A 27500-nucleotide genomic window follows, 5' to 3' on the forward strand; every position below is an offset into this window, starting at 1 on the left:
TGAGTTTGGAAAATTTCATTGTTACATTTAAGCAAAAAAATTTACATTTCTGCAAAATAATAAATATCTATTATTACATAAATTACATGACAGAACAAGCAACAGTATGCAAGAAGGCCAAAACAAACTGGAATATTTAAAGACTGCCAGGTACAATTTGGTGCCAAAAGAGACATATTCTGGCACCAAATCTTTACCCAATGGCTGCTGTGATATAATTTTCATGCCAGCATATAGAACATTTTAAGTACATGTATTTTAATTTTACAATTATGTATAATTAGGGTGCTATTTTGAAAAGTAAGAATCAATATTTTATACATTATTATGTTATTAACTTTCTTACCTTCAGATACAGCTTGTTATTTATCGATTACCGGTATTTTACAAGTGCTTTTGTCATTCTGTCTGAATGCCCTATTTTATCATGCATATTGTGCTGAGTTATTTCATTATTTAAAATAGTTAAATCTACATATATTATTTACCTGTATGCCACTGATCCAGATAACATATTTGCAGAATCATAGCTCAATTGTGGAATCATAAAGAAATATTTGCGGAATCATAACTTTATTTTTGCAGAAAGGTAATATCATTTTCCTGAAACATGGTGCGCTGGTGGACAATATTATTAATAAGTAGTCCTACTTATCTCTGTTGAACTTAAACATAACTTGAGTGGAAACAATAAATCTAGTTCTGTTCACTACTTTCAAAAGAGCAACCATCACTACCTGCCTTTTTGCTTTTTGACTTGACCTTTGACCCCAGCACCACCACAGGTTCTAACGAGTCCACCAAATCCAAATCCCAGATTTCTATTATAGGCTCCATAGTGCCAACAGCCACAAAATTTCCTAGAAGAAAAAAATCCCCTTAATACATTTAAATGGCAGTTTTACTATCTTTTATATTTTTTGCCGTGGTCTCTACAAATACTAGCTGTGACTAATACACGTGGATAAATAATTTTATACCAAATATGGCTTTTTTGAGTATCAAGGGGATACTGGAAAAAATATTTTTAAGGTTCACTGATACTCTGATAAAGAGAGATAACTCATAATAGGATAAATGTCTTCATCATTTATAAATCAGTCAAATTCATATGTCTTTTTTGTCCAATTTTGTTCCACAATCTATGCAAAAATTGTTTGCATTCTACCTATAAAATACAATTCTTTTGGAAAATCATAAGCATTAAGGCAACATTTTACATCAGTGATTGGAGGGATAATGAACCTTAATCATTTCCTCATGGGACATATATATTCTCCTGTCAGAGCAAAATCAAAACATGATATATATCAATTACTGCATAAACAAAAAAATCCTTCAACAGAGTCACTGCAGCATAAAATAAAAGTCAAATGCAGCATTCAAAGCATGCATCTTACTAAGTATCCATGGACTCACACTATACTCTCAAACTTGGTTTTGATACTTCATAAGATAAGCCAGGTAATGACTTAAGCAATGGGCTAAAGCTTGTGTTTACCTGGTGTTACTAATTAAAGCATACAATGTAGGTTAGATCTGCATATGGGCATCTACAAGGTTGGTTTTGATATTTATTAAGATATAAAGTTGACAAGTGGCCTATACACTAAGCTCAATCTTGGTTTTAACATGAGTTACTGGAGCATGAGCATAAAATGTACAGGGTAGGTTAGATGCAGCATTTATGGCATGCATCACATTAAGTATACATCAAAGCACAATACATGCAAGTTTGTTTTAGCTATCCTTTTGAGGTAAGGTGGAAAGAGATTTAAACACTGAGGTAAGCCTTACATTTATAGCCATACAAGCAGACAGAAGGACAGTCATTCCAATGTAACACCCCCCCCCCCACCCCCCCCCCCCCAACAACAACAACTTTTGTGAAGAAGGTGCTATAAAAATGTAATACTGTCTGAGAATGTAGCTAGATGTAACTCTCAATTACTTTAGAACATATACCTGGTTTGTCTTCACCGACGTCATAATTCAGCCACTCCACAGCCAGAGGGAAGGAGGATAGTATAATATCATGGTGAACATACAGATTTCCCAGGTCTTCATTGTAAACTGTTCATTAAAGAAAAAGAAAATATTCAAATGTGCTCCAACTTAATATGTATACTTATGTACATTTGTTCTGGAGCAGTACATATTTAATTAACAAGTGGAAGGAAAATGATTTAATTTAATATTTATTCTTTCACATACTTGTGATTAATTTACATATGTTTTGGTAAATTTTAATTTTTTAATGAATTAGAATATAAATAAAATAGTACATTGAAAAAAAGAAAGCATTAAATTTTCCAAAAACCATCAAGCATTAGACACATCTTTACCTATGATCAACATAAGTACTTTTTCATATTTCCTAATACATTTTATTACATGTATATGCATGTTTATGATATCTAAACTGTCAATGAAAATATGCAAAATTTTACAAAGAAAAAAAAAATTACATAAGTCATGTAGTAATATTTCAGTGCCTTACCATACATTTCTAAGCAGCAGTACTCTTTTTCTGTTTTTCCTACTACTATCAGGTTATCTGTGGCTTTGATTTCTTACCATACACTTCTAAGCAGCAGTACTCTTTCTCTGTTTTTCCTACTACTATCAGGTTATCTGTGGCTTTGATTTCTTACCATACACTTCTAAGCAGCAGTACTCTTTCTCTGTTTTTCCTACTACTATCAGGTTATCTGTGGCTTTGATTTCAAAATCTTCATCATCACTGTCACCCTAAAATAGCACCTAACACTGTGTATATTCTTCAAGATTTGTTCTCCAAGTCATATATTTTTAGTAAATAAATGTTGATGAATACATTTAAAATGTTCTTAAACAGCTGTAAGGTAAAGACTGAATTGATAAATAAGCAGCCTTATATATATATATATATATATATATATATATATATATATATATATATATATATATATATATATATATATATATATATATATATATATATATTTAAATATATATTATAAAATGATTTATAGCATTCATCTCTCATTTACATGCAAATAGAGCAATTTTTTCCTTATATAACTGGTACAGATAAACAGTACCATTTCCAATGCCAAAAAACTGTTATATTCCCAATTTTGACACTAAAAATTCCCAATTCAACTGCCGAGGAACAGACTACGATGACATTGTTTTTCCTTTCTGTTTCATATGAGGTGTTGTACGAGTTGACTTAATGTTTCACATCCTCTTAAATCAAAAGTAGAGATCAGTCGTAATATGGCGGGACGCATGTTGAAGACAGCCTAGCGTCTTACGTTTTTGACTACTTGATCATGTTGAAAGCAAGAAAACATGAAAACAAGATACATTACTACGTGAAACAATGAAAAGTTGTTGTTTGTTCTTTAAAATATGGATTATTAGATAATGAGGTTAGAATAAACACAAAATAAATTTCATTTGTTGACATAACAGAAAATTTCCCTTTGTTCTATTCTGACGCTATTTTTCCTAGGGCTGTGTATTGACCAAAAAAAATCGATACAATATTTTATTATGCGATATCCGACATATTGGATTTTTTAACAAGTCTATCAAAAAGTCTTATAAATCATTAAATACATGAATTTTATGAAAACTAATTGTTTTATAACCCATTTTGAAGGTCTTGTCTCACTGTCTTTACAAATTTCACTTCAAACTTTTAATGACTGTAAAACAACATGTTAAAATAAAGTTGTCTATGTATTTTGTAATAGTTATCCAAGATGTGCTATCTCCTTAATGATTATATATTTATCGATCAATCTTAATTCAAAACAGTGAAAGTATAACCTTTGGTGATTGAAATTCCTGACTTTTTCACAGAATTATGAGAAAATCTGCCTGTCCGATACATATTGGAAGATATTTTTTCGATACGATACATTCTTAAATATCAATATCGATATATTGATATATTGATACAGCCCTAATTTTTCCCAATTGAATTGGTACCGGACCCTTTCCCAAGGGGTAGGAAAAATAAATCGCTGTCAAAATGACATCTTTATCATTTTTATGAAGAGATATATATATATATATATATATATATATATATATATATATATATATATATATATATATATATATATATATATATATATATATATATATATAAATAGAGGATATTCAATGTTTTGTAGATGAATATGGAATTTATTTCACGAGTGGGACAGGATTTTTAATATTTTCACTTGTGCGAAGCACGAGTGAAAATATCAAAAAATCCTGTCTCACGAGTGAAATAAATTCCATATTCATCTACAAAACATTGAATTTTCTGTTTATTACATTTTCTTTGATTTTCCCTTTGCCTCTGTCTTTTTTAACACAGTGTCATAGGCTTGACGTCATAGTTGAGTGGTTGAGACGTCATAGTTTAGCAGTTGTGTGATTGAAAACATTACATAGCATGGATTTTATCAACATATTTTGGAAGAAATTTGCTGTTTTAGCTCTATCAAGATGCTTAGTTACTATCTCTGTCTTATGACAGGCCAGAAATTATATTCTACTTACTTTGATATCCTTTCACACTGTGAGAGAATATCATTTTGGTATCCTTTCACACTGTGAGAGAATATCACTTTTATTCAATAAATAAATCACAGTATTTCACTGTTGAAAATGTAATAAATATACATATACCAAGACAGTGGTCTCTCACCTCTTCTTTTAGTGTGACATAGGGGTCCTCTGAATTTGATGCATAGTACGTCAAGTTACCTATCCCCTTCAGCATATCCACTGTATTGAAAAAAAAATATCAAGATAAAGAAATTGATCACCTCTATACTATAGTATCTATGAAGTCAGAATGATATCAATAATCTTGTTTTTTTAATGTTCAAAATCCATCCAATTCAAATGTCAAAAACATGCTCTGAATACTTCCGTCACATTCTCAAAGTCATTAAAAAATTTCCTTTTTTTATTGTATCCTTTTTGAATGATGGCCAAGATCTTAATAATTTGGAAAAATCACTTCTTGGAAGCTGACTATTTCTTAATAAACTGACTTGGACTTTTTTAGACATGTACATGTAAGAATTCATGTAAACAATCAAAATGGCTGAACTATCAAGTCAGGACGAAATACAAGACATCTTAAATTTTGTTTCCAAATATGACAGGTTTCAAACACATTAGAAAAAAGAAAAGTGCAGAATAAATCAGTGCTTTGCCTCTCTTCCTCACCAGCTTCATCATCCTCATCATAATCAGCCAAATCATATTTTGTCTCAATGTCATCATCATCATCTTCCAATTTACGCTTGTCTCCCTTTTCAGCAGTTGAAGATTTGTCATCTTCACTCATTTTCTCCTCATCCTCCTCTCCCTGTTCATCATCTTCATCATCAAGAAGGTCAATTTTACTGTTTTAAAGAAGACATTGGGTTTCTTATTTTTCATTCAAAAAAGTGTATTTTGAAAAGAATCAAAATGAAGGTATTTAAAAATATGTTACTATTCCCTGCAAATATCAAATATTGGCAAATACTTACATATTGTATCACTATTTTATCAAAGTTAAATCTCAAAAGTTAAACAGAAGATTTACTCACTCCTTTGTGTCTTCTATAACTCGTCTTAATTCATCCTCACTCAATTTAACCTTTAAATATCAAAATGAAACTTCAAAACTGCTATTGACAATCAGAAATACAAAGCATATTTAGATGATGCTTAATTCATTAATGAAATGATGACATAACCAATTATATTTATGATAGGGAGCGCAATGAGCAGCGCCAAGCGCAGTTCACACTGTGAGCTCTAACGACAATGCCTGGGCAAAGAGTAAATTTGGAGTTTGCACATTGATTCAAATGAACTTTTTTCCGCAGTAACCTCTTGACCCACAATCCTTTGCAAATTCCATCTCACCACTAACTACGTTCTCATAGTAACAAAGAAAGTTCAATAAGAGATAAACTCACCTTGATTTAATGTATATTGCATATGTATAGTAGATTAAATGTTCTTTATTAAAATTAGCACTGTTCAGGCTTCAGTTTGGTACATGTAATACTGTACACCAGGTTAAAATTGCAGTCGAAAAAGATCACGATTTGTTCAACTTGCAGCAAATCGCGGTCGTTTGAATTAGCGGAGAGGAAAAATTATACAATTTTTTCAGCACTGCAACTATTTTCCCTGCGTATTGTGTCGATTCTGAACCCGATTAAATAGAACAAAACACCATACTGATCCCAATTAGAAGACGAAATGTTGTAAGATTTACAATGTTATGCATTCAGATAAATTTGCTTTCTTTCTCGTTTTCTTTCTTTCTTTTTATTAATTATTTTTGAAATGCATATGAGTCTATACTCGAGTGATTTATTCTTAAGATATTTCAAGTCATATCCAAAAATCCATGTAAAAAAAAAAGAAGCCCTTTAGCAGGTGTTCGTTCAAAGGTCTGTTTTAAGTAAAGTACAGAGTAGTATTTACTGCAGTATATTTAAATCCCTCTGAATTTAAATCAGTTGTCAGTACCAATAGTCAAAATGTTGGACTGTTAATAAAATTGAATTAATGTATAACGTTGTTGTCTTTACTACATCAGTAGTGATAATAAGACTGAGTGATACGCACGGGTGAAATCTTACAGTACATGTTTTATAGATAATTACATGTTACCTCTACTGGGTGGCAGAATTAAATGTTAGTTATACATAGATGTTTATTTATCAATTAAGCTTTTAAAAAAAACAACAACTACGTGTTAGTGATTGATCCATACACTCGCATAATTAGGAAGACAGTCTGTATCAGGGATCACTCTGGATTTTCATGTTGATGGGCCTATGGCCCATCAACATTAAAATCCATGGGCTAATTGCCGGGGGTATGGGGGCCCCATTAGGCCCCCATTGGGGTCCAGGGGCAATGCCCCGGTAGGGTGTGATTTTTATGCTACTTTGTGGTGAATTTCAAGTGAATTAATAAGTCTCTGAGGGATTTTAATTGCCATTTCTTAAACAACCAATTTCATCTTTTTTAATTAAAATGTAAAACAGAAATACTTTTAATTTTCATGAGGATTCCCTTGTAGACGGTTCTAAAAAAATGTCATTGGAGAATTTCTTAAAAGACTTCATACTACAGAGTATTGATAAACAGAATACTAATTTCCTCACCCCTTTTGATTTTTTTTTTTTTTTTGGTTTAATTCTTGAAAGTTGTTGCTAATACATAGCTAAAGGATGCAAACTTTGATGCAAATACTCTACTTAACAGCTTAAATACCGTAAATCAATTCTCAGACCTGGAGCAGTTTCAGAAATTAAAATTTGTTCAAATGGTAGGGACTATTTTGTATTCAAAGAAGTCTGAGAAAAATATGCAAATATCTGAAATTAGAGAAATTTTATTTAGAGAAATTTGTAAAATTAATATCATTCAAGTAACTTTTGAAATATTTAACATTGAATTTTAAGCAGTTTGAGTCACATTGATAGAATGATCTACTTTTAGCTGTGGCAATGACAGAGTTTACGTAATTTTATTTGAAGTAAAAAAATGTAAGCTTCGGAAGTTCCATTGTTTCAGGTCAGTTGGTCCGATCTTTGCCTTTGGAATTGGAGGAATTTCGAGTGAGCGTGTGTATGCAAAATTAGTAACTTTTTTGTTTCGGAATTAATAATCAAAAGTTTTCTATATTTACTATTACATATTAGTCTAGAATATATCTTTAATATGTTGATAATTATATCATTTCATTGTAAATACAATAAAGGACGCTTTATATTCAGTATTCGGTAAAAAGATTCTTGTGTAATCTAAACAAAGGAAAAATTCTGTGTACGATTCCCTGTTAAGGCATTTAAGTCTCCATCAACCAGACGCTCTGGTGTTGTAAAGAACATAGATTACGTGACTAGAAAAAGTCTGGTTGAACGAGACACCAAGAACATAAAAGTTTTTTTAGATATGTCATACGATAGGTCGGGTTGAAAGAAGATTTACCGAATGGTCATAAAATGAACCAAGATAAAAATCTGGGCCCACACTTTTGCATCTTATAGCACCATATCTGTTAGACATACGCCAGACCGACCCCTATCTAAATTTTTAGTGCATCATTTACAAATGCCGTGCGCCAATGGCGCAGCCCAAAGTGATCCCTGCTGTATCTCCACTATGTTAATTACAGACTGCTTTTATGTTTGCAAGAAAACACAAATAGATTTATCGAATCTAATCACAGATATCGGTAATATTTCAATTTATCCTTATCAATTTTTGAAGAATTATTCACTGTATGTTGAATTTGCGGAATTTTTATTTCCGTGAATATAGCGAATAATAACTCAGAGGGTTAAATTCCTGCTGTACAGTATACATAAACATGATGTCATGTGACATCAGTCTTACCAAAATGTCACGAGTGGTTTGAAGAGACAGTTCTCAATTAAAACTGAATAGGTATCTGCGCTCACTCTAACGGTTGCATCGTCAACATATTATCAGGTCTGGTACAATCACTAGATTTAGCTACGTAGCTTGAATTACCTACATAGCTTTATTTACCTACCTACAGTAGCTTTATTTATCTACTAAATCATACTTATTTCTTAAATTAGCATTTTTCCCAGAAAGTGCAGAAAATTGCACTTTGATGTAGTGATAATTTTCAACTTTGAACTCATCTGAAAACAATTCATGAAAAAAAAATCACTCTTGGAGATGTGTCTTTTCCTGTGCAATTGCAATCAAAGTTCTAATTTAAAAAGATTTGGGCTATATACAACAGTTAATTTGTAACCTTACAGTTGCTTCTTGACTGAAATAACAAAGAAAACCAGTTTTGGTTGTGAATTAATCATACCTATTTCCTATGTAGCTTGTAACAAGAGCTTTGATTGGTTACAAAGTCAGGTGTAAATTTCCGTCTTGAGCTGCGGGTAAAAATCGTAAGGTCACAATGCATAGTTTCTCTATGATAAAAAGCAAATAACAAGACGTCATGATGCATTGTAGGACGTAGTAAATCTTATCGATAGCTTGAAACACAGTTGACTGGACTTGTTTACAAAGACTTTATTTAGGTACATAGGAAATAAATTTGTTATCCAGGTCCAATCAAGGGTGTATGGGGATTTACCCCGGGTTGTATTCCATACACCCTTCTGCCTTAGGCCTCAGGGTGTATGGAATAAAACCCGGGGTAAATCCCCATACACCCTTAATTGGACCTTCGGCCTCAGGGTGTATGGAATAAAATCCGAGGCAAATCCCCGTACACCCTTGATTGGACCTGGGTAACTAATATTATCCACACCTCATCGCACACAAGGTGTGTACAGTTACTCAAACAATGGAAATACATCCTTTCCTTAAAAGTGTTCAAACACAGCAATGTTAAAACTATCTCTGCTTTAGATTGCTTTTTAAATAATACATAGAATAAATATTAGTAGATGTTTACTTGCAGTTTTTTGTCTTTTTAAAATAAAAAAGCAAAATTGTGAAAAGTTGTCTTGAAATAGCTAAATTAGTAAATAAAGCTACCTGAGGTAGGTAAATAAAGCTACGGTAGGTAATTTTAGCTACGTAGCTAAATGTACTGATTGTACTGGACCTGATTATAAAATGCTGTTTACCAAATGGTTTTAAGTTTTAAAAGCATGTAAATATCATAAACTTATTTTTAAGATTTTTTTTCTAGATAAAATCACAAATTTAAGCCCCTGTGATAAAATCGACAGAAATTGCAAACATTTAGATCTATTCAGTCTAATCCCTTTCATCTCAATGGGGCAAATAAAAAAGTCAATAATCTTGTATCAAAAATCTTACTTTATCGGGAATAGACTTGGCTACACCACGCTTTACCCATTTTATACATGGTATAATGTTCATTTTTTGGCAATATAGTTATCCGTCGACACGCGTGCTGCTACATTAGGAAGTTGAGTAAGGAAACTAAAATAAAAGTAAAAACGCGAGTGGAATGCGGAAATACGGTGATTTCATTTCATGTGATCTCGGTAATATAGAATAAAGTTAATAAATTAAAAATACGACAAAGAACGAATTATTGAGTGAGATAATGTATAAATACATGAAACATTGAAACCTCAATTTCATCGATAGGAAAAGAATATAAAGTGATGATATATCAGTCATTCTACGCCGATAAAAGGACCAATATTCAGGGTAGTATAAAACATGAAAAAAAAAAAAATAGCCATGCAATTGAACATTATAATTTTCTAAAGAACATATCAGTGAACTTGAAAAAAAAAGAATTGTCTACAGATCTGGTATAGTTAATCTTTTATATCAATTTCAATTTACCATTGATTTAAACTGTTAAACTAGGTAATGTTCAAGTTACGGAAGTTAATGCTTGAACATGTCTTATTATTTATAAATATTTAGCTGAAGTTGACCAATTTTTCGTTTTCTGATGTTCAGTATAGAACGGTGAAGTATGATTCTTAAAGTCTGGCATGAATCCGATATCAAGTTAAAATTTTGGTAAAAATGTCGTTACGGACGGATGTAATCGTTACGGATGTTACACTGTAATTTCCAGCAATAAAAGTTAAAATTTTCGGCAATAATTAAAATTAAAGTTTGTTTTAGGATATTAAACAAAAGTATGAAGCATTTCGCTCCCAAAATAATAAAAAAAATTATACCTTTAAATGGGCTTTAATGCAAAAACATTCCTGAATTACCGTTACGGAAGTTTTTTAAGAGAGATAACTTTTTTTCTAATTCATTTTATTACGTGTATGTCGAAAATGAAATGGTCCAAAGTAGCTGAGCTGCAACTAGCTTTCAGTTCTTTTTGAAATCTGCATTCTGTGCGTTTAATTTAAAACAAAATCGTTATACGGAAGTTAGTTGATTTTCAGCGACATGCTATGATTTCGTATGAAAGAAGATCCATGCACTTCTTTGCGAGAAGTGGTTCATATAATTATTTTTTCTTTTAATATTGGAACCCCCCCCCCTTTTTTTTTAAACTTTTCATTGCAAAATATTCCAAACGCTTATAAGTTACTTGGAAATAAGACCTGCTCCAAAAACTCTAACCTGCTCCAAAAACATTAACCTGGTCATTCCATAGTTGAAATTGCAGCATCTGAAACCTTGACTGGTACAATGAAACATATACTAGAAGCATCTTCCATGCATCTAATCGCAACAGGGATATTGCGGAACGTAGTACTTAGGGACATTTCCGAAAATTTTGAAAAAAAAAATTACCTTTCCGCAAAACGTTATATTACGTTTCGGCAAAAAATATATAGCTTATATTGTACTTGATCACGCAAACATATTCATCTCGCATGTCAACATAAATAAAGTTGCACATGTCAACATGTTTATTTTGCAAGTTAACGTAAATAAGTTGCATGTTTACATAAATAAGTTGCAAGTCAACATAAATAGATTGTTGGCATATGTTGTATGTCAACATGAATTAGTTGGATGTCAACATAAATAGGTTGCATGTTAATATTTATGTTACATGTTGACATAATTATCTTGCATATCAATATAATCTACTGAAAAAAAATAATTTGCATAGAGGGGGGAGAAATATGCCTCCATACAAAGGTTATGACTAAGGTTGAAGTTCTTTGTGACAGAGAGACAAACGAACAGACACACAGACAGTTGAATGAAAAAAATGTCCCTGCTCTTTCGCGATTTAACATATAGTAAATACTGCGATTAGCCTATAGGGAGAATGGTTCAAATGAATAACGATTAATAAATCTTCACAAAATCTGAGTCACTTTGGCTCTGCTTTTTCTTTATTCTTAGGAAAAATTCTCAACCCATATTTTGGCCCCTCCTATAGCCACAACGATCATGAATAAACCGAATTTTCATCCACACTAATTGGAATTCTGAAAATATAAATGTGTCTATTGTGGCTTCCTACTCTAGAAAATTTAATTTAAGATGTTGGGTGACTTGTGGCCCCATCCTACCTCTATGGTGTCATGACTTAACAACCAAACTTGAATATATACTACATGTTTCAACGGCAATGGCTAAAATGCCTTGCTTTTCTGGTGAAGACATTATGCATAAAACATGTTCCTCAAATTTAGCCCGCCCTAACTCCGGGGTTTAAAAAGGTAAGAATTTGAGAGGGATAACTTTACTCCCTGTAGTGATTTAAGTCCTGGGAAGATAAATATTTGATAGGATCAGAGAAAGAATTGACTTCCAGCTATACGGAAAGAACAAGCTTAAGCTGGCTTTCTAAAGGGAAGAAGTACAACTGAACAGATCTTTATACTGCGTAAAAAATGAATTGCAATCTACATTATACATAAATTTCATTGACTTTTAGAAAGCTAATAATTCCATCCATGAAGACAGCTTATGGAAAATTATGAAATTTCAGGACAATTGATCAGGTTTGCCTCATATATTACAGTGTTTTATGGAGATTTCAAATGCTCCGTGATAAATGAATTAAGGGAGACATTGGAATGGTTTGATTTGAAAACAGGAGTGAAGCAAGGTTGTAGCATGTCTGTTTTTAATGGACTGGATCATGAGGAGGTCAGTAAAGAATGGAGAGACCGGGATATACGAAAGAATTTTACCATCTAAATTTGGAAGAAGTAGAGAGAAAGCGTTGAGAAAACAAAAGTGATGAGAATAAATGCCAGAAACGAGGAGAAAATATAAAATCAGAATTTTTAATTTTCACCCGGGGAGTGGGGGGGGGGGATTTGGGGTAAAAAGTGTCGTTTTTCTACAAAAATCTTGTTCTTTGAACTCCTCTTACATTTAATTTTTCACAGTAGCCAATTTATATTTTAGAATTTAATTTGGAATATATTGTAGATGTGGAATAAGGTTTCGTAAATAAATTTTCACCCTAGGGGACGGTTTGGGGTTGAAAAACTATGTTTTTCTACAGAAACCTTGTTCCCTGAACTCCTCTTACATTTTCTGCAGTGGCCAAATCGTCTTTTGGATGGTGATTGGTGGTGTCCTGTAGATGTGCAGTAAGGTTTCAGAATTTTTATTTTCACCGTAGGGGCCAAATGGGGTCAAAATTTTTTTTAACAAAAACTTAGTTCCCTGAACGCCTCTTACATTCCTTTACATACTTAGCCATGGAAGTCATATTTTGGAATAAGTCTGGGAGTGCAATTATAAGTTTCGGAATTTCGATTTTTCACTTTGAAGGCGATTGGGGTTCGAAAAAAATGACCTTTTTTAAGCTCACCTGAGCTAAAAGCTGAATTGAGCTTTTCTGATCACCCGTTGTCCGTCGTCCATCCGTCTGTAAACTTTTCACATTTTCAAGTTCTTCTCAAGAACCACTGGGCCAATTTTATCCAAAATTGGTACAAAGCATTCTTGGGTGAAGGGGAGTTTAAATTGTAAAAATAAAGGATCGACCAAGCCCCCTTCCAAGGGAAAGATAATCAAGAAAGGACAAAATTAGGGTGGGGTCATTAAAAAATCTTCTTCTCAAGAATCACGAAGTCAGAAAAGCTGAAACTTGAGTGGAAGCATCCTTGGGTAGTGTAGATTCTTAAATTATTCAAATCATGAACCCTGGGGGTAGGGCGGGGCTACAATAGGAAAATTCAAATTTTACATTGAGATATATAGGAAAATCTTTAAAAATCTTCTTTTAAAGAACCACTTGGCCAGAAAAGCTGAAACTTATATGGAAGCATCCTGGGGTGGTGTAGATTCTAAATTTTTCAAATCATGACCCCTGGGGCCACATTAGGGAATCTAAGTTTTACATTAAAATATATACAGTAGGAAAAATCTTTAAAAATCTTCTTCTCAAGAACCACTGGGCCAGAAAAGCTGAAAGTTAAGTGGAAGTATCCTGGGGGTAGTGTAGAATCTAAATCATTCAAATCATGACCCCTAGTGTAGGGCGGGGCCACAATAGGTATTACAAGGGGTTATCAGGTGAAAGTTACTCAGGTGATCATTGTGGCCAATGGGCCTCTTGTTTTGTAAATTACAGAATTATTTCGGCAATTCCTTCTCTCTTATCATATTAAGGCGATCGAATACATTTACAGACAAACACCTACGTGCGGGTGTTACTGTCATATGACAGCATCTAGTTATTTCTGTATTTAAAAATAAAGCAAACTATGTGAATGATTGCAGGAAGCTATGAGCTCTCATCCTTTATGGGGTGGGGTGGGGGGTGGGGGTGCACGTGTCGCTTTCAGTTTCATATTGATGACTTTTCTTCTATGGGGGTCAAAGGACATTATTTGGTTACTTTACTATATAATTTTCAATAACCCCCACAGGTCCCTCAGCCCAGCCTCCTCTCCACCTGCTTGATCCGCTACTGGTGTGCAAGGCACAATTCATTCATAACTTATGCATACCAGTACTCCCATCTTCCCTCCGTTTTCTATTTACACATATGTAACTATTTGATGAACTCCATAGTATTAAAAAAATCAATCATTTGAACAGTAAATATTAACTGCATTCATCAACATAATTTTAAAATATGGATGAACAACAATTTCCGCGTGAAATGAGGGGGCGGGGGTGGGGTGGGGTGGGGCGTCAAAGCCTTGTGTAAGAAACTCAACTTTCATAATAGTTACTTTAAATTTTAGAAATTAAAAGGGGAAACCTTTTTTGGTTGATTTAGGAGAACAGCTGATAAATAGATAAATGACAAAGAGCGATAAATTAACTTGACACGATCGACCCCGCTAGCAACATCAGTTGGACCTGTTTTCGGAGTTTTAGTCAAGATGTAATTGTCAGACCAGAATTAAAGAATAAATATATATATACATGTTTTCGAGTCTGTTTTCCATACTTAAAATGTTATACTATAAAATACAAAATATAAGGTTACTTTTTAAAGATATGTTTCTGATATGGTATATTTGATGAGAGAGAGAAGGGCAAGGGAGGACTTCTAGGAGTATTGTACATTGTAAATCGGATTAAGGGGATATTCTACGTGCAATAAATTTTTGATGAGCAACAAAACGATATACATGTATATAATTTAGAATGCAGTGGCGGATCCAGAAGTTCGTGGGGGGATAAGGCCCGTAGGGCCGAAAGAGGGGCTATGGGAGGGGATGTCCCCCTCGCATAGGTGGGGGTAAGGGGGCCTCACCCGAGAAATTTTCTTTAAAAATGGCTCCAAATTGTGCATTTTCCAGCATTTTACCTCTTGTGTAAAACAATGGGCTTGGATAGAGTGTCATTATAATATATTTTTAAAATGACACTTATAAAATTTTTTGATTAGGCGGGGGGGGGGGGGGGGGTTCCGACTCCCCCTGCCCCCTGAATCCGCCACTGAAACGTTTGATGGAATAATCATGATTTTTTTTAAATATCGGGGATAATGTACGTGTTTCTGAAAATCTTCAATAAAAAATATCAACTCGAGATTTTGATTATCAAACATAACAGAATGTTAAATAATCATCTTTGATAAGTAATTAGAAAATAAAGATACCGTACGTAGTACTTAGCTTTCAGAAGGAGCCTAAAATATTAGATCCGCCACTTAAATTTATGGTCTGACCTACGGATTTACGCCTATCGCGTAAGCAATATACATCCGTTGGGTTTCCATGTACACAAGTTAAATCAAGCATTTACTCTCATATATCAATTCATAAAAATGCTTTGAATTACAATGGAATTTCGACTGGTGACATTTTCTTTTTCGTAAAAACAACCACTCAACTTGCGCACTCGAAATACAAGGCCACCGCCATTTTGAATAACTACGCCGGAGCATTGCTTCAATAGCGTCACCCCTCTAGTGATCATTGGTATTTAGGCATGATCATTATGTTTTTTGTTACGAATATTTCTAAGATTTTATGCACGTATGGTCAACTATGAATCTTGGAGGCTGAATCGCGGTTTACTTTATCGAGAGCAATTAACCTTCTGTTCGATACGGCATATACTAGGACTTATATCGAGCTGTGAGATCGATTGTATTGTGTTGAAAGACGTGTGTGTCGGGTCGGTGCAGCCGACTCTGTCGGTGGATTCCCCGAATATTGAGGATTTTCCCTGCGTTTGACCACCTTTCTAGGGTATTGCTGAGTGCGCGGTGGTGGCGGAGTTATTGTTTATGTTTATATTCAGCGCGTTGTGCATAAAACATCGATATTTATCAATGATTTGACGAAAAATGGCTAAAATATTAAACAAAGACCCGTTCACTTATCAACAAGAGAAAGATGAATTCATGTCAACTCTCAAACAGTTTCATCGCAATAGAGGGTGAGTTTCCATGTTGTTATTGTTTTCAATAGTGTTTTAGTTTTTAAAGAAAATCATGACCATGTTTTGTGTATATTTTATTATATTTGTAGAACTCCCATTGGAAAAAATCCAGTTATAGGTGGAAAAGAGGTCGACATGTATTTGTTGTATCGACAAGTGATCAAGTTTGGTGGTTGGCGAAAGGTAAATTTCGCGTTTGAATTTACCTCCGTTTAGTCATTAGTATATCAATTGCAGCCACGCGCGTCTGTAGTTAGTGTATTAGTAGATATTATTATCTAAATATAGCAGATTGAAGAATCACATTGAGTTGAATTTGTGAAGCATAGCAAAATGGCTACCACTAACCAAGATGAAGGGGAGGGGCTATTATTTTGCCGACATGTCAATTTTGGAAGCATGAAATATTTATACTTTTTATATCCATTATTTTGATATAATTGTTAAGTTTCAGCTAAAATAAAGAAAAAAAAGACTTTTGAAAATTCAGATGCTCTTTGTTGTATTCTATATGTAAATAACACTTGGATTCAAGTCAATAAAGCCTTTAAGAATCTTACCAATTTTGTGTATCAAAGGCAGTAGGATAAAAATATGGTTGGCTACCTTTTTTCTGCTTGATTATAAGTTTTATAGATTTCAACAAATCATGTTTTGTGATATTTTATTAAATTTTAGAAAGCAACCCTGGTTTTGCATCAAAACATGTAAGTGGTTGCCAGAGCATTCAGGGGCGTAGCTGCAAATACGCAAGTGCGTACACATCATTTAAAAAAAAAAGAGGGAGAGAGAGGGGTTATTCGAAGAAAAAAATCTCAGTACCATCCAACAAATATTCGTGTTTCCAATTATTTTGTGTCAAACTGTTTCTATTTGAATTTTATATTATCACGACTATATAATAAACCTTTAATTTAAATCCTTTATTTAATCACTGCCAAATCCAAATAAATCGTTCATTAATTTGCCATTATTGTTTTCAATTCATTGCTATGATCTACTAGTATATGGTTTAAAATACGATATTGTTATAATTAATGTTAAAGTTAATGAATGAATGAAATATTTGGAAAACTCAGGAGCTTCTGGGCCCTCACCAGCAGGCACATGAGGGGTTCAGGGGAATGGCCTATCCACCACTTATTTCCAAACCCAACCTTTAACTATTGAAAATATTTATTGAAAGGTTGCCCCCCCCCCCCCCCCCCCAAACATCTTTTTGTTGTAGTAGAATTAAATCATGGTAATTTGGTAATGTATTTTAATTAAAAAAAAATTTGATTTGTGAAATTTGGAACATAACCCACCCATCCCGACTCCCTGCCGTTCTCTGCGTACACTTCACTTCCATGCTGGCTACGCGCCTGGCATAGGTCTAAGTTTTTTGAGCAGAGATGTAAATATTGAACTACTAACTGGCAAATCTGTATATTTTGTCTTAGTGATGTTCTTAAGTGTAAACATTGTAAAATGCCTTTTATTATCCTACCCTGTTTTAATGTATAGAACACAACCTTTTCATGTTGTAGTTAAAAGAAATATTGAAGATTTTCAGTTCACAAAGAACACAACAGAAATGAAAGTATGCAAGTAGATGAAGTTCCATTGCATGTTGGTCTTCAGGTTTATTTTGTAGTTGGCACATGAATCAATTCAGTCTTTTAAAAACTTATAATCTGTATATAGAGGTAGCCAGAAATGTTTAAAGATAGCAAGAACTAGATGTAGGGTGAATTGTTTTTGTCTAAAGGGATAGTTACTGTTCCAGGTACTGTTTTATTTGTTACTGTTTACTTCTTGGTCATTGTATCAATACTTTGCCAGGGTTGTCCCTAAGAATTGAAATAGGAGGGGACACTAAAAAAGTAGGAGGGGATTCTGGGGTTCCTCCCCTAACAAGGGGTTGAGGGGGAATACCAGAGTAGCCAAGGGAATAACATCATTATAGGAGGGGAAATTCCCTGGCCCCTGTGTCATAGGGACAACCCTGCTTTGCCAATTTTTGTTGCTTTGGTTATCAGATTTTGAGACTGAAATTTTGAGGAAACATTGTTTAACTTTTGTCTGCTGATCCATTTTCACACACACAGTGTGTATTTATGTCTGTATAATTGCAGCAGTTTGGACCTAAAACTACCATATGTATATGCATGAGGGAGAAATCAGATATTGCTGAAAATTCCAAATATTAATTAAAATAATGGGAGTGCACAGTACTTAGTATCAAATATGGAGATCCGGTTTTGACAACAATGGAAGTTGTTTTCAAAGGGGAAAAAAGCCCATGGTTACTCTTAGAATTGAAACTTTGAGAGTAGTGTAAGGTTGTTGAATTTAGTTTGTTGTTCATTTTGAGTATGATCTGCTTGTTATTGATTCTGTATAAGTTTGGTAATTTTTGCACACATAACTAAGTTGCATGTGGAAGTTTGTCCTGTCTGTCTAGCAGCTATCTTGCCATCTATCTTCCCCTCCATTTTTTGTGTGTTCTGTCTTTTTGGTTAGGGTAAAATAGACTGAAGACACATTTAGGCTTTATAAGTCCAGAGGGAGTGTCAGTGTTATTGAGTTCAAGGTCAAGGACATGCTGATTGTTAGAAATATATTCATTGTTTGGAGCATAAAGGCACTATTATAGGTTTGCAGACTCCCAAGTTCTTTTAAACTTGATTCAAGCATTGCATTTGGCCAGAAGTCGTGTCATGACAAGCTCTGAAACAAGGTCATTCAAATAAGAACAATACCACATTGATGTAAAAATTCTTGCTTAGGCCAAAAGTTTATAATGCATGTAATCTGTGGTTGTGATAACATTAACAAAAATTAGTTTTCTTGATTAAGAAAATTAATGCTAATCTATTGCATAGCAGCAGCCCTTCTGTGCTAAGATAGATATATGTACAGATGTTTGATAGAATATATTTAAGGGACATAGAACAGAGGTTATAAAGAAAGGGTCAAGGTTTTTTCCTAGATGTAGTTTTGATATGAAACGTGTCAGGTATGCCTTGTTTTTGGTGTTATCTGATTGGTATGTCTGGGGGAGGGGGGGGGGGACCCATTAGATCAAAGAAAATATAATTTATAAATAACCTTGTAAAACTTTTCAACATACCATTTTCTAGATTGACCATGTACCAGAAGGATTTATGATATGGTATCTACATGGCAGTAATGTTTTGCAAGTACTTTACTATATTTGCATGCCCTAAATTTGAGAACAGTTTTTTTTGACTGCCATGTTTTAAAAAAACATAATTTTAGAGAAATTTTGAAGGAATACATCTTGAGCCTTTTTCTGTGTGTATGCTCTGGAGCCATATGTACTTTTAAACAGCTTACACAGTCACACACTGTGTACTATAAATAGTGCTGGATTTCCCCCTTTAATCAATGCTGTATTGGTTGACTGCATTCATCAGTATGTAAACAGACTTATCTCTCAGGTAAAGTTTTGTGTGACCTACTTGTTAGTGTAGAAACTCATGTGTTCAGTATGCTGGTAGTATGAGCTTGGTGATTTTTCTCTGGTTTCTGTGAACAGGAATAATTGGAACTTAAATATCAGAGCCTGATCAAGCTTCCCATCACTTTACACGTAAAATTGTCCAGCATATTCTGTTTTTCTCCTTTGTTTTTCAATCTCTTGCTTGGAGTAGAAATCCATCATTTTTGTACCACAATTTGTGTGGATCATGTTGGGGAAATTAAATTTGCAGAATAGCTCTTTTGAACAAAGCATGTTGTTTGTGGAAGTCACAAAATTTACAGTGAATACATCTATTTCTCACTTTTTGCAATAATATCCATGTTAAAAAATTTCAGACATATTTTGAATCATAATTGCACTAGAAGATTTTAGACATGAAAATACCTTTCCAGATTTTGTTTCATATAATGTAAACATCATGAACATGGAATAAGGTAATAATTGTGAAGTTTACTAACATTTAAAAACAACAACAACAACAACAAAAAACAAAAACAGAAATTTTGGATAAAAGCAATACTTTCCTCTGGATTCTTATTATCTCCTTGGTAAACTTGAAAGATAAGACAGCTGTTTGATCTGGTACAGACCTGTTGTTCTATCTAGACTTTTTTTTTTATCACTGACATATGAGCCAGCATATTACTATGTATCAGCTTGTTTGTTAGCTGTCCAAATGCAGAGAACCAGGATCTAGTTGACATGAAAGGAATTTGTCCCTTTTTTTATTGTTGAGAAAAGGCAGGAAATTCAGGCTGTGATTTTGTGTAAAATGGAGGCAGTTATATTGATATTGGATTTATTTTCCTTTCTAGCCAGCTTTGTCTTTCTTTTATTTCCGTCCCTTCAGTGAAATTAAAAAAAAAAGTATGAAACCATAATGAGGTAAATAATGACTCTCTCTGAAAAGAACAGGTTTTTCTTCTTTCCTTATGTGAACACTAAGTGACATTATTTCTAAAGAGAATTCATCGACCTGAAATATGAGACTTGTCTCAAGATATTGCTGTATTGTGCCTGTGATGGTATTTGTTGAAGAGCTAGTGTACGGTAACTGTCATTACAAGAGAATTTAATTTCTGATGTTTGTCTTGCTTGGTAGATTGTTTAATGTGTGATGTTAGATTTTTATGTGGGCTGCACACTTAATTATAAATTTTTGCAGGATATATGATACAAAGTCTAAAGTTGATTAAACATTATTGATGCTACTGATGAAGTTGTCAAACTAGAATAAAATGTGTATTAATGTATGCAACTGTGAGACAAAATTATTTTAGTCCCTGTTAATGTATAGACCTGTATCTAATGTAAATTGTCTGCAAGTGTTACCTTTTGCAGGCTGCTATTGGTTTTATTCAAATCATTAAAATGATTAAGTGTTGAAACTTGACAGTTGTTTGCTGATGGAATGTTGGTTTGCTGTTGGTGCAGTTTTCATTTAAATATAGGGTCTGTTACTGTGAAGTATTTCATTTAACCTCTTGTTTGGCTAGACAGTGAATTAATTTAGTAGGGTCAACTCTCTGAGTGTGCTATAAATAGATTTACCTTGCTGAATGAGGAAGCCTGTCTACTTGTATTGACAGTATAAGGTCGGGTCTTGATGGCTATAGGAAGTTGACTGGGAAACTTTGTGATCTCTATCTTTAATATGAGTTGCTTATTGATTAATTGGAACCATAAAGAACTATCACAAAATCAGAAATTATGTATAATCATGATAATTGTGTTCTTCTGTAGATTAATGATGAACAGATTTGGGAAAATTTTCTGTCTGACTTCAAGATTCCTGGAGGATGTAGTAATGGAACCCAGGCATTAAAATTCATATATGTCAGGTAAGTTTTTTTTTTTTAACATTTCTCAGATACATGGATCACTAACAACAAATATAAATAGTGGAAATGTTGGCTACAGGGCCATACTATTTTTGTTAGGATCAAAAGTTATCATGGTTATGTGTGTAGGTATTCATAAAAACTATTAGATTAGAAAGGGGGAGGTTTTATAAGGACTTAGTATCATGAAGGTAAACAACTCAAATATGTGAACATGAAAGGGTGATATTTTTTTGTTGTTTTTAAAAGTCTTGTGGAATTAAAGCTCCATTTTGCTGTGATGTCACTATTGTTTATTGAACAATCATTTAATAGCTGAGTTCTTTTTGCTCCACCAAAGGAATTTTGAATCTTGTGAAATTTTGCCTCAATCTACACAGGTGTCAGGAGGGAACAGGCACTAGATTTATGAAAGCTTGGCTGTATTTCATATGATTTTATTGTTATTGTATTGATTTATTCACCTCCATTACCATCCCTCATGGAAACTCGGTCCCCTGTAAAAATCTCTCAGTGATTCCTTCCTTCCGGCAAACAAGACATTCTCATGTTTCAAACTTCGTCATTTCCAGTCCTGGTGATTGATTTTTAAAGTCTGTTTAAAAGAGACAGCAAAATGGGGTTGATAATTACAGCATTTTTATGTGTGCAGATCAATAATCTGAGGTGGATATTGCTTGGTTAGGTTACTCCATTATTTACAGAATTTGATCTAAACAATGTAGCATTGTCTAATTATTTGAATTTTTTTTTTTTAATATGGAATTGATAAATTATTTTGTGTCTTCTGTTTCAAAAAGAAGATGAAATGTTTATGGTGTATTTAAATGATGCATGGAAATGAAACAGTATTTGTTTTCATTGAAACATTTAAATATTTAACAAAATGAATGATTGGCATAACAAATAATTTGTGTCTGTAATGAAACAATTTCTTGGGACAGATTGCAAAAAAAATATAAATTAAGGGTTTTAGTTTACCATAATGCAATAGAGTATTGGTTGACAACCATGATTTTTGATCTTTCACCTAACTTTTGGAAGAAAAATTTTGTGATGCTAAATAACATGAATAATGAAGAATTTGTGAAAGTGTTGTAAAAAGATCAAACTTTAATATTTTTAAAATGGAATTTTTATGGCAGTCGGTAAAATATTGATCAATATGAATGGTACTATCTTTTAAAGTGGTATGTTTACTATATATCTCTAGGTACCATTTAATGTAATATGTTTACTATATATAGATACCATTTAATGTAATATGTTTACTTTATATAGGTACCTAGATGCTTATGAGAAGGTGTATTTCCATGGAGCTGACCCTAACCAAAGAGATGACGAGGACTCCGAGGGACCTCTTCGTAAGAAAGCCTGTCTCCCTTTGTTTGGCATTCCCCACTCCTATAACTACGACCAACACAAAGTCTCAGGTATGCACAGTGTGCAGGTATATATATATTCAATATTGATAATTATTATTATTGGAAATAACCGAATGAGATAAAAATTGCCGTGTTTTTTTCTTGATGGAGTTCAATGCAACCTAGAGGTTGCTTAGAATATTGAAGGTACAGGTGATAAATCTGTTACATTTGTCAATTAATAAACATTATTATGCAGTATTGATTGACATTATTTCTGATATGTATGTATATCTGACATTTTTCATTGATTTAAATAGTCATATATATATATATATATATATATAAGTGAACAACTTTACAAATGCAGACAGTCGGGATTAATTTCTTCTCATTTACAAATGTTGATTGTCATGATTAAGATAAGTCCATGTATCAGTTAAAGTTCAATGACATTGTGAGAAAGCAGTTCAAGGATTCACTTGTTTGTTTACACTTAGCATGTGTCCTAGTGGATTGTGAGAAATGGTGACTTTATCTTCTTAATTTAACCAGTGGCCAGAATTGAATTACAAGCTTTTAATGTGGTCTTTTTGCTATAAGTATAATACCAGGCTGTAATTGGAAGTTTACGAAGTTGAATGGGGATTGAAAAAGTATTGTACATTGTAAGTGCTTGACACCAAGAGTTAAGATGTTGGCGCTGGGCTTTTTAAATTTCCTGTTGCTTAAAGGACGAAATAAACTGATCAGAAGATAGTAGTGACTTATGAAATATGCATTAACTAAGGTTAAGGTTGAAATAAAGCTACTGAAGTGCCGGGGTTAAAGTAAGAGAACTGTAATGAAAAAAGTACAAAGGTATTGATGTATGAAGAGAAAACACCTCTGTTTTTTTTTGTTGTTGTTTTTTTTTTTATAGCTGTTGAATTTACAGATTATCATGTATACAGTATTCTTGTGGATTTTGCTCATGATGATTGCATTAAAGAAGATTTAGTTGATTGTAGAAACAGTTTTTAGTTGCAATACATCAATGAAATGCATCTGTCAAAGAGATCGGCTTTATTGTTAGAGACTCGCTAATTTCATCAACTGATCAATCAAATTTATTTCATATCATTTTTAAGATTAATGACTTTCTTATTCTCTTGTGAATCAAGTTGAAACTGATTCAGAATTTGAACATAATAACTATTTTTAGTACAAGATCTGTATAGGAATGTTAGAGACACCATGCTTTATTACTGGATAACCAAGATGATGTTCATTTCTAATTTATAATTTGACTTAGCATTTATAAATTCATAATATAATATTTACATTTCCAATGTCTTTGTCCGAGATAAGATTACAAATTGTAAAAATACTTTATTTCTACATAAATCTACTGGTTCATCGATAGGCGCAGTTAAAAAAAAATCACGTGCGGGGCGGGACAAATAGAGACAGAAGCGGGGCTGTTAGCACGGGAATTTGCAGAATCAGGAGCATGTAAATATAAGGAATAACTGTCTTATTTTTTGGATTCATGACGATGATCAATCGATTGGCTTGCGTGATAATTTTATGCATAAACGCCTTCGGCGTTTATGCAAATTATCACGCAAGCCACTCGATTGATCACATCATGAATCCAAAAAATTAGACAGTTATTCCTTAAATAACTAAGTCCACATGCCATATAGAAAAAAAACAGTTTATTGGTGAATTAATATTGAGATTTTTTTTAGCATGCCGTATGGCAGTGTGGCATTTTGTTGCATATAGATATATTGTATGATTAATAGTGTGAAATCTAAACTTAATTGTGTAGGCATACAGTCCCTGAAACGTTCTACTTTCCCACTTGAATGGTGAGCGAACGGTGAACGAACGGTGAGCGAACGGAAAAATGGGAAAGTAGAACGTTTCAGGGACTGTATGTGATAAGAACATTTAAATGTCTCTGAGATATTTGTTTCATGTTTGAATGCCAGTTTGCTTTTTAGCTCATTTGAAAAAGTTCGTGATTTCTAATGGAAAATTGATAAAACTAATCTAAAGATATAGTAATAAAGTGGTAAATTAAGCAAGCACTTATAGACTTTGTTAATGACTTTAGTACAAAGTATAAGGTATATATATATCTTCTCATGGTACCCTTTATTATTTTTCCTCCCATTATTTTACACTTGTGTGTATTTCAGTTTATGATCATGATGATAGATTAGTTCTATTCTCACAAATTATACTCCTATATAAAAACATCTCTGCTAGGAAAAAAGTAGAAGTCAATTTACTAGATGTTTTATAATGAGAAATTTTGAAGATGTTCTCACAATTTACATATCTCCTTTTTGATCCCTGTACTTACAAAAGTTCTATTTTAAATTGATTCAACAATACAAAATCACTGCTCTGTGGAGAAATACTTTTGAGTTTATCAAAGGTATGAAAATATCTTATTTCACATTCATAACTTGAATTAATGTCATTTTTTGAATGTAGGCTTATATATAGCTCTTTAAAGTAGAAAATAAATAATCTAATTAGATATTCCTGAAGTCATTAAATATCAATGAATCATTTCTCATTCATGACATCTTTGCAATATGTATCAGTGATCTCATCATTTTATATTTGTACAGCAGATTTACATATAACATATTGTTTAACCAGTGATTTTCAAACATGAATTACTGTAAAATTTATTGCCAAATTTCACAATAAAATTTCTGTTGGAGGAGGGAGGGGGGGGGGGGGGTCAGGGTAGGTTTAAGTATTTTATTTGATAGTTAATGAAAGGTCTATCCAGATTTTGAGCAACTTGATAATACCATTATAACTCTAATACTTCTACCATTTAATTAAACTCTACTCATCCCCAGTTCGTTGATAAGTTGGATTTTTTTCTTTGTGGTGCTTCCCTTCAGTGAACATGCAAGAGTTATCCTTCCAGAAATAAAGAGTTACGCTTCATATCCATGTTTTTGGAAGAGTTCAGGGTTGTCCCTAAGATTTGATATAGCAGGGGACATAAAAAATTTAAAAAGGGTCTGGGGTTCCTCTCCTAAGAGGGAGTTGAGGGAGCATACAAGAATAACCGGGGGATTGTATCATAATAGGCAGGGAAATTCCCTGGCCCCCAGGTCTTAGGGACAACCCTGTAGAGTTTATTGGTAGATTAGGTCTAAAAGGCTTGATTCCTCCAAATTTATTAAAATTTTTGGTAAAAATTTATGATTTCATGTCAGTTATGGAATATTTGGATGAATAACATTGTCAGTTCTTAAGATCAGAAATTGTAAGTTGGTTCAATTTGAATGCTATTCTGTGTAATAATGTCTGATCAATGATGGTTAAAAATGACACATACTGACAATATTCTGTATTACATATGATTTAATGTAAAGAAACTCTTCAAGCTTGCGCACCCATTTTCATGGAAAAAATTTTTCTTTAAAGAAAGTATTGGGTAGCCTTAAGTGAAAATCTTTGTGAAGTCTATAAAGTTAAAACTCTATGTAAACTTTTCTAAATATAAAACTATTGGAATTTAAGAACGGCATTTACCACTGGCATTAATTTGAAACAGCAGGCCATATTGTTGATGAGGTAAAGAAATATGGTAAAAAATTATGTATGTAATCAGCATGTTTTCAAAATTAAAAAATGCTAACTATGAGAGATTTTTTTTGTGACAATGTATTTTTCTTTCTGTGTAGATCATGGGAGGAGTGTGGTGGGGATGTCCACAGACTTTGTTAAGACCAGTGATTACCACAAACTGGAGAAGGCCCTCATGTCAGGCTTCCCCAATGAGGTGGACTTTGCTATCAACGTGTGTACTCTTCTGTCCAGTGAAAGTAGACACAGTCTGCTACTGAGAAAGGCCAAGAACCTGCTACAGCTTCTCATGGCTCATATAGGAATCTTCTCTGATGGTAGGTCACATGTCTAATGTATAGGATGTGTTAAGTAGTGATAAAATGGGGTGCTGAAGATAATTTATATGTAACAGTCATATGTCTATAAGTATATTTTCTTGAAGTAAAATAAGGGATCTTGAGGGTTTTTTTTCCATGAGAGAGAAGTGTAAGCAATGATAAACTCAATGAATTTAGGTTAAGTGAAATTATCATTGTTATGCATATGATTGTCAGAGAGAGCACAGGAGTTCGCATACCTATCAATTTTACCGAAATTTTCAGTAAATATAAAAGATACATAATACTTATAATATAACACAAGGAGTGCAACGCATTCCAGGTCACCGGGGAACCCCTCTCTTAATATCGAGGCTGCCACGCAATTATTTTTCAATCGAAAATTATAAAACACAAACCATTCTTTTCGGAAGGAACCGTTCTTTATGTCTGTTAATGCATATGACTTGAAATGCCTGTTTACAGTCCCTGAAACGTTCTACTTTCCCATTTTTCCGTTCGCTCACCGTTCGTTCACCGTTCGTTCAGCGTGCGTTCACCGTTTGTTCACCGTGCGTTCACCGTTCGCTCTCCGTTCACAGTTTTGCGT

The 27500-nt window shown here is 33.2% G+C and overlaps 2 protein-coding genes across 3 annotated transcripts in view; one reads left to right on the forward strand and one right to left on the reverse strand.

Annotated features, from left to right (window-relative positions):
- Positions 1 to 14855, reverse strand: part of LOC133185321 (periodic tryptophan protein 1 homolog) — a 23230-nt gene extending 8375 nt beyond the window's left edge. The window contains exons 1-8 of the mRNA XM_061320457.1: positions 14818 to 14855; positions 9835 to 9960; positions 5592 to 5641; positions 5224 to 5402; positions 4694 to 4773; positions 2655 to 2751; positions 1966 to 2073; positions 742 to 860 (exon numbers count right to left, since the gene is read on the reverse strand). Coding sequence (XP_061176441.1) covers positions 742 to 860; positions 1966 to 2073; positions 2655 to 2751; positions 4694 to 4773; positions 5224 to 5402; positions 5592 to 5641; positions 9835 to 9897 — 696 coding nt within the window. The 5' untranslated portion in view covers positions 9898 to 9960; positions 14818 to 14855. The remainder of the gene's footprint in view (positions 1 to 741; positions 861 to 1965; positions 2074 to 2654; positions 2752 to 4693; positions 4774 to 5223; positions 5403 to 5591; positions 5642 to 9834; positions 9961 to 14817) is intronic.
- A 935-nt stretch (positions 14856 to 15790) lies between these two features.
- The window catches only part of LOC133185320 (AT-rich interactive domain-containing protein 2-like), a 33386-nt gene continuing 21676 nt past the window's right edge, over positions 15791 to 27500 (forward strand). For both annotated transcript variants that reach the window (XM_061320455.1, XM_061320456.1), the window contains exons 1-5: positions 15791 to 16284; positions 16377 to 16470; positions 21521 to 21618; positions 22900 to 23051; positions 26690 to 26908. In XM_061320455.1, the coding sequence (XP_061176439.1) occupies positions 16193 to 16284; positions 16377 to 16470; positions 21521 to 21618; positions 22900 to 23051; positions 26690 to 26908 (655 nt within the window). In that variant the 5' untranslated portion in view covers positions 15791 to 16192. The remainder of the gene's footprint in view (positions 16285 to 16376; positions 16471 to 21520; positions 21619 to 22899; positions 23052 to 26689; positions 26909 to 27500) is intronic.

This window comes from Saccostrea echinata, unplaced genomic scaffold, assembly GCF_033153115.1.
Source record: "Saccostrea echinata isolate AGI-Se365-2 ecotype Australia unplaced genomic scaffold, CSIRO_AGI_Sech_v1 ptg000012l, whole genome shotgun sequence".
NCBI lineage: Eukaryota > Metazoa > Mollusca > Bivalvia > Ostreida > Ostreidae > Saccostrea > Saccostrea echinata.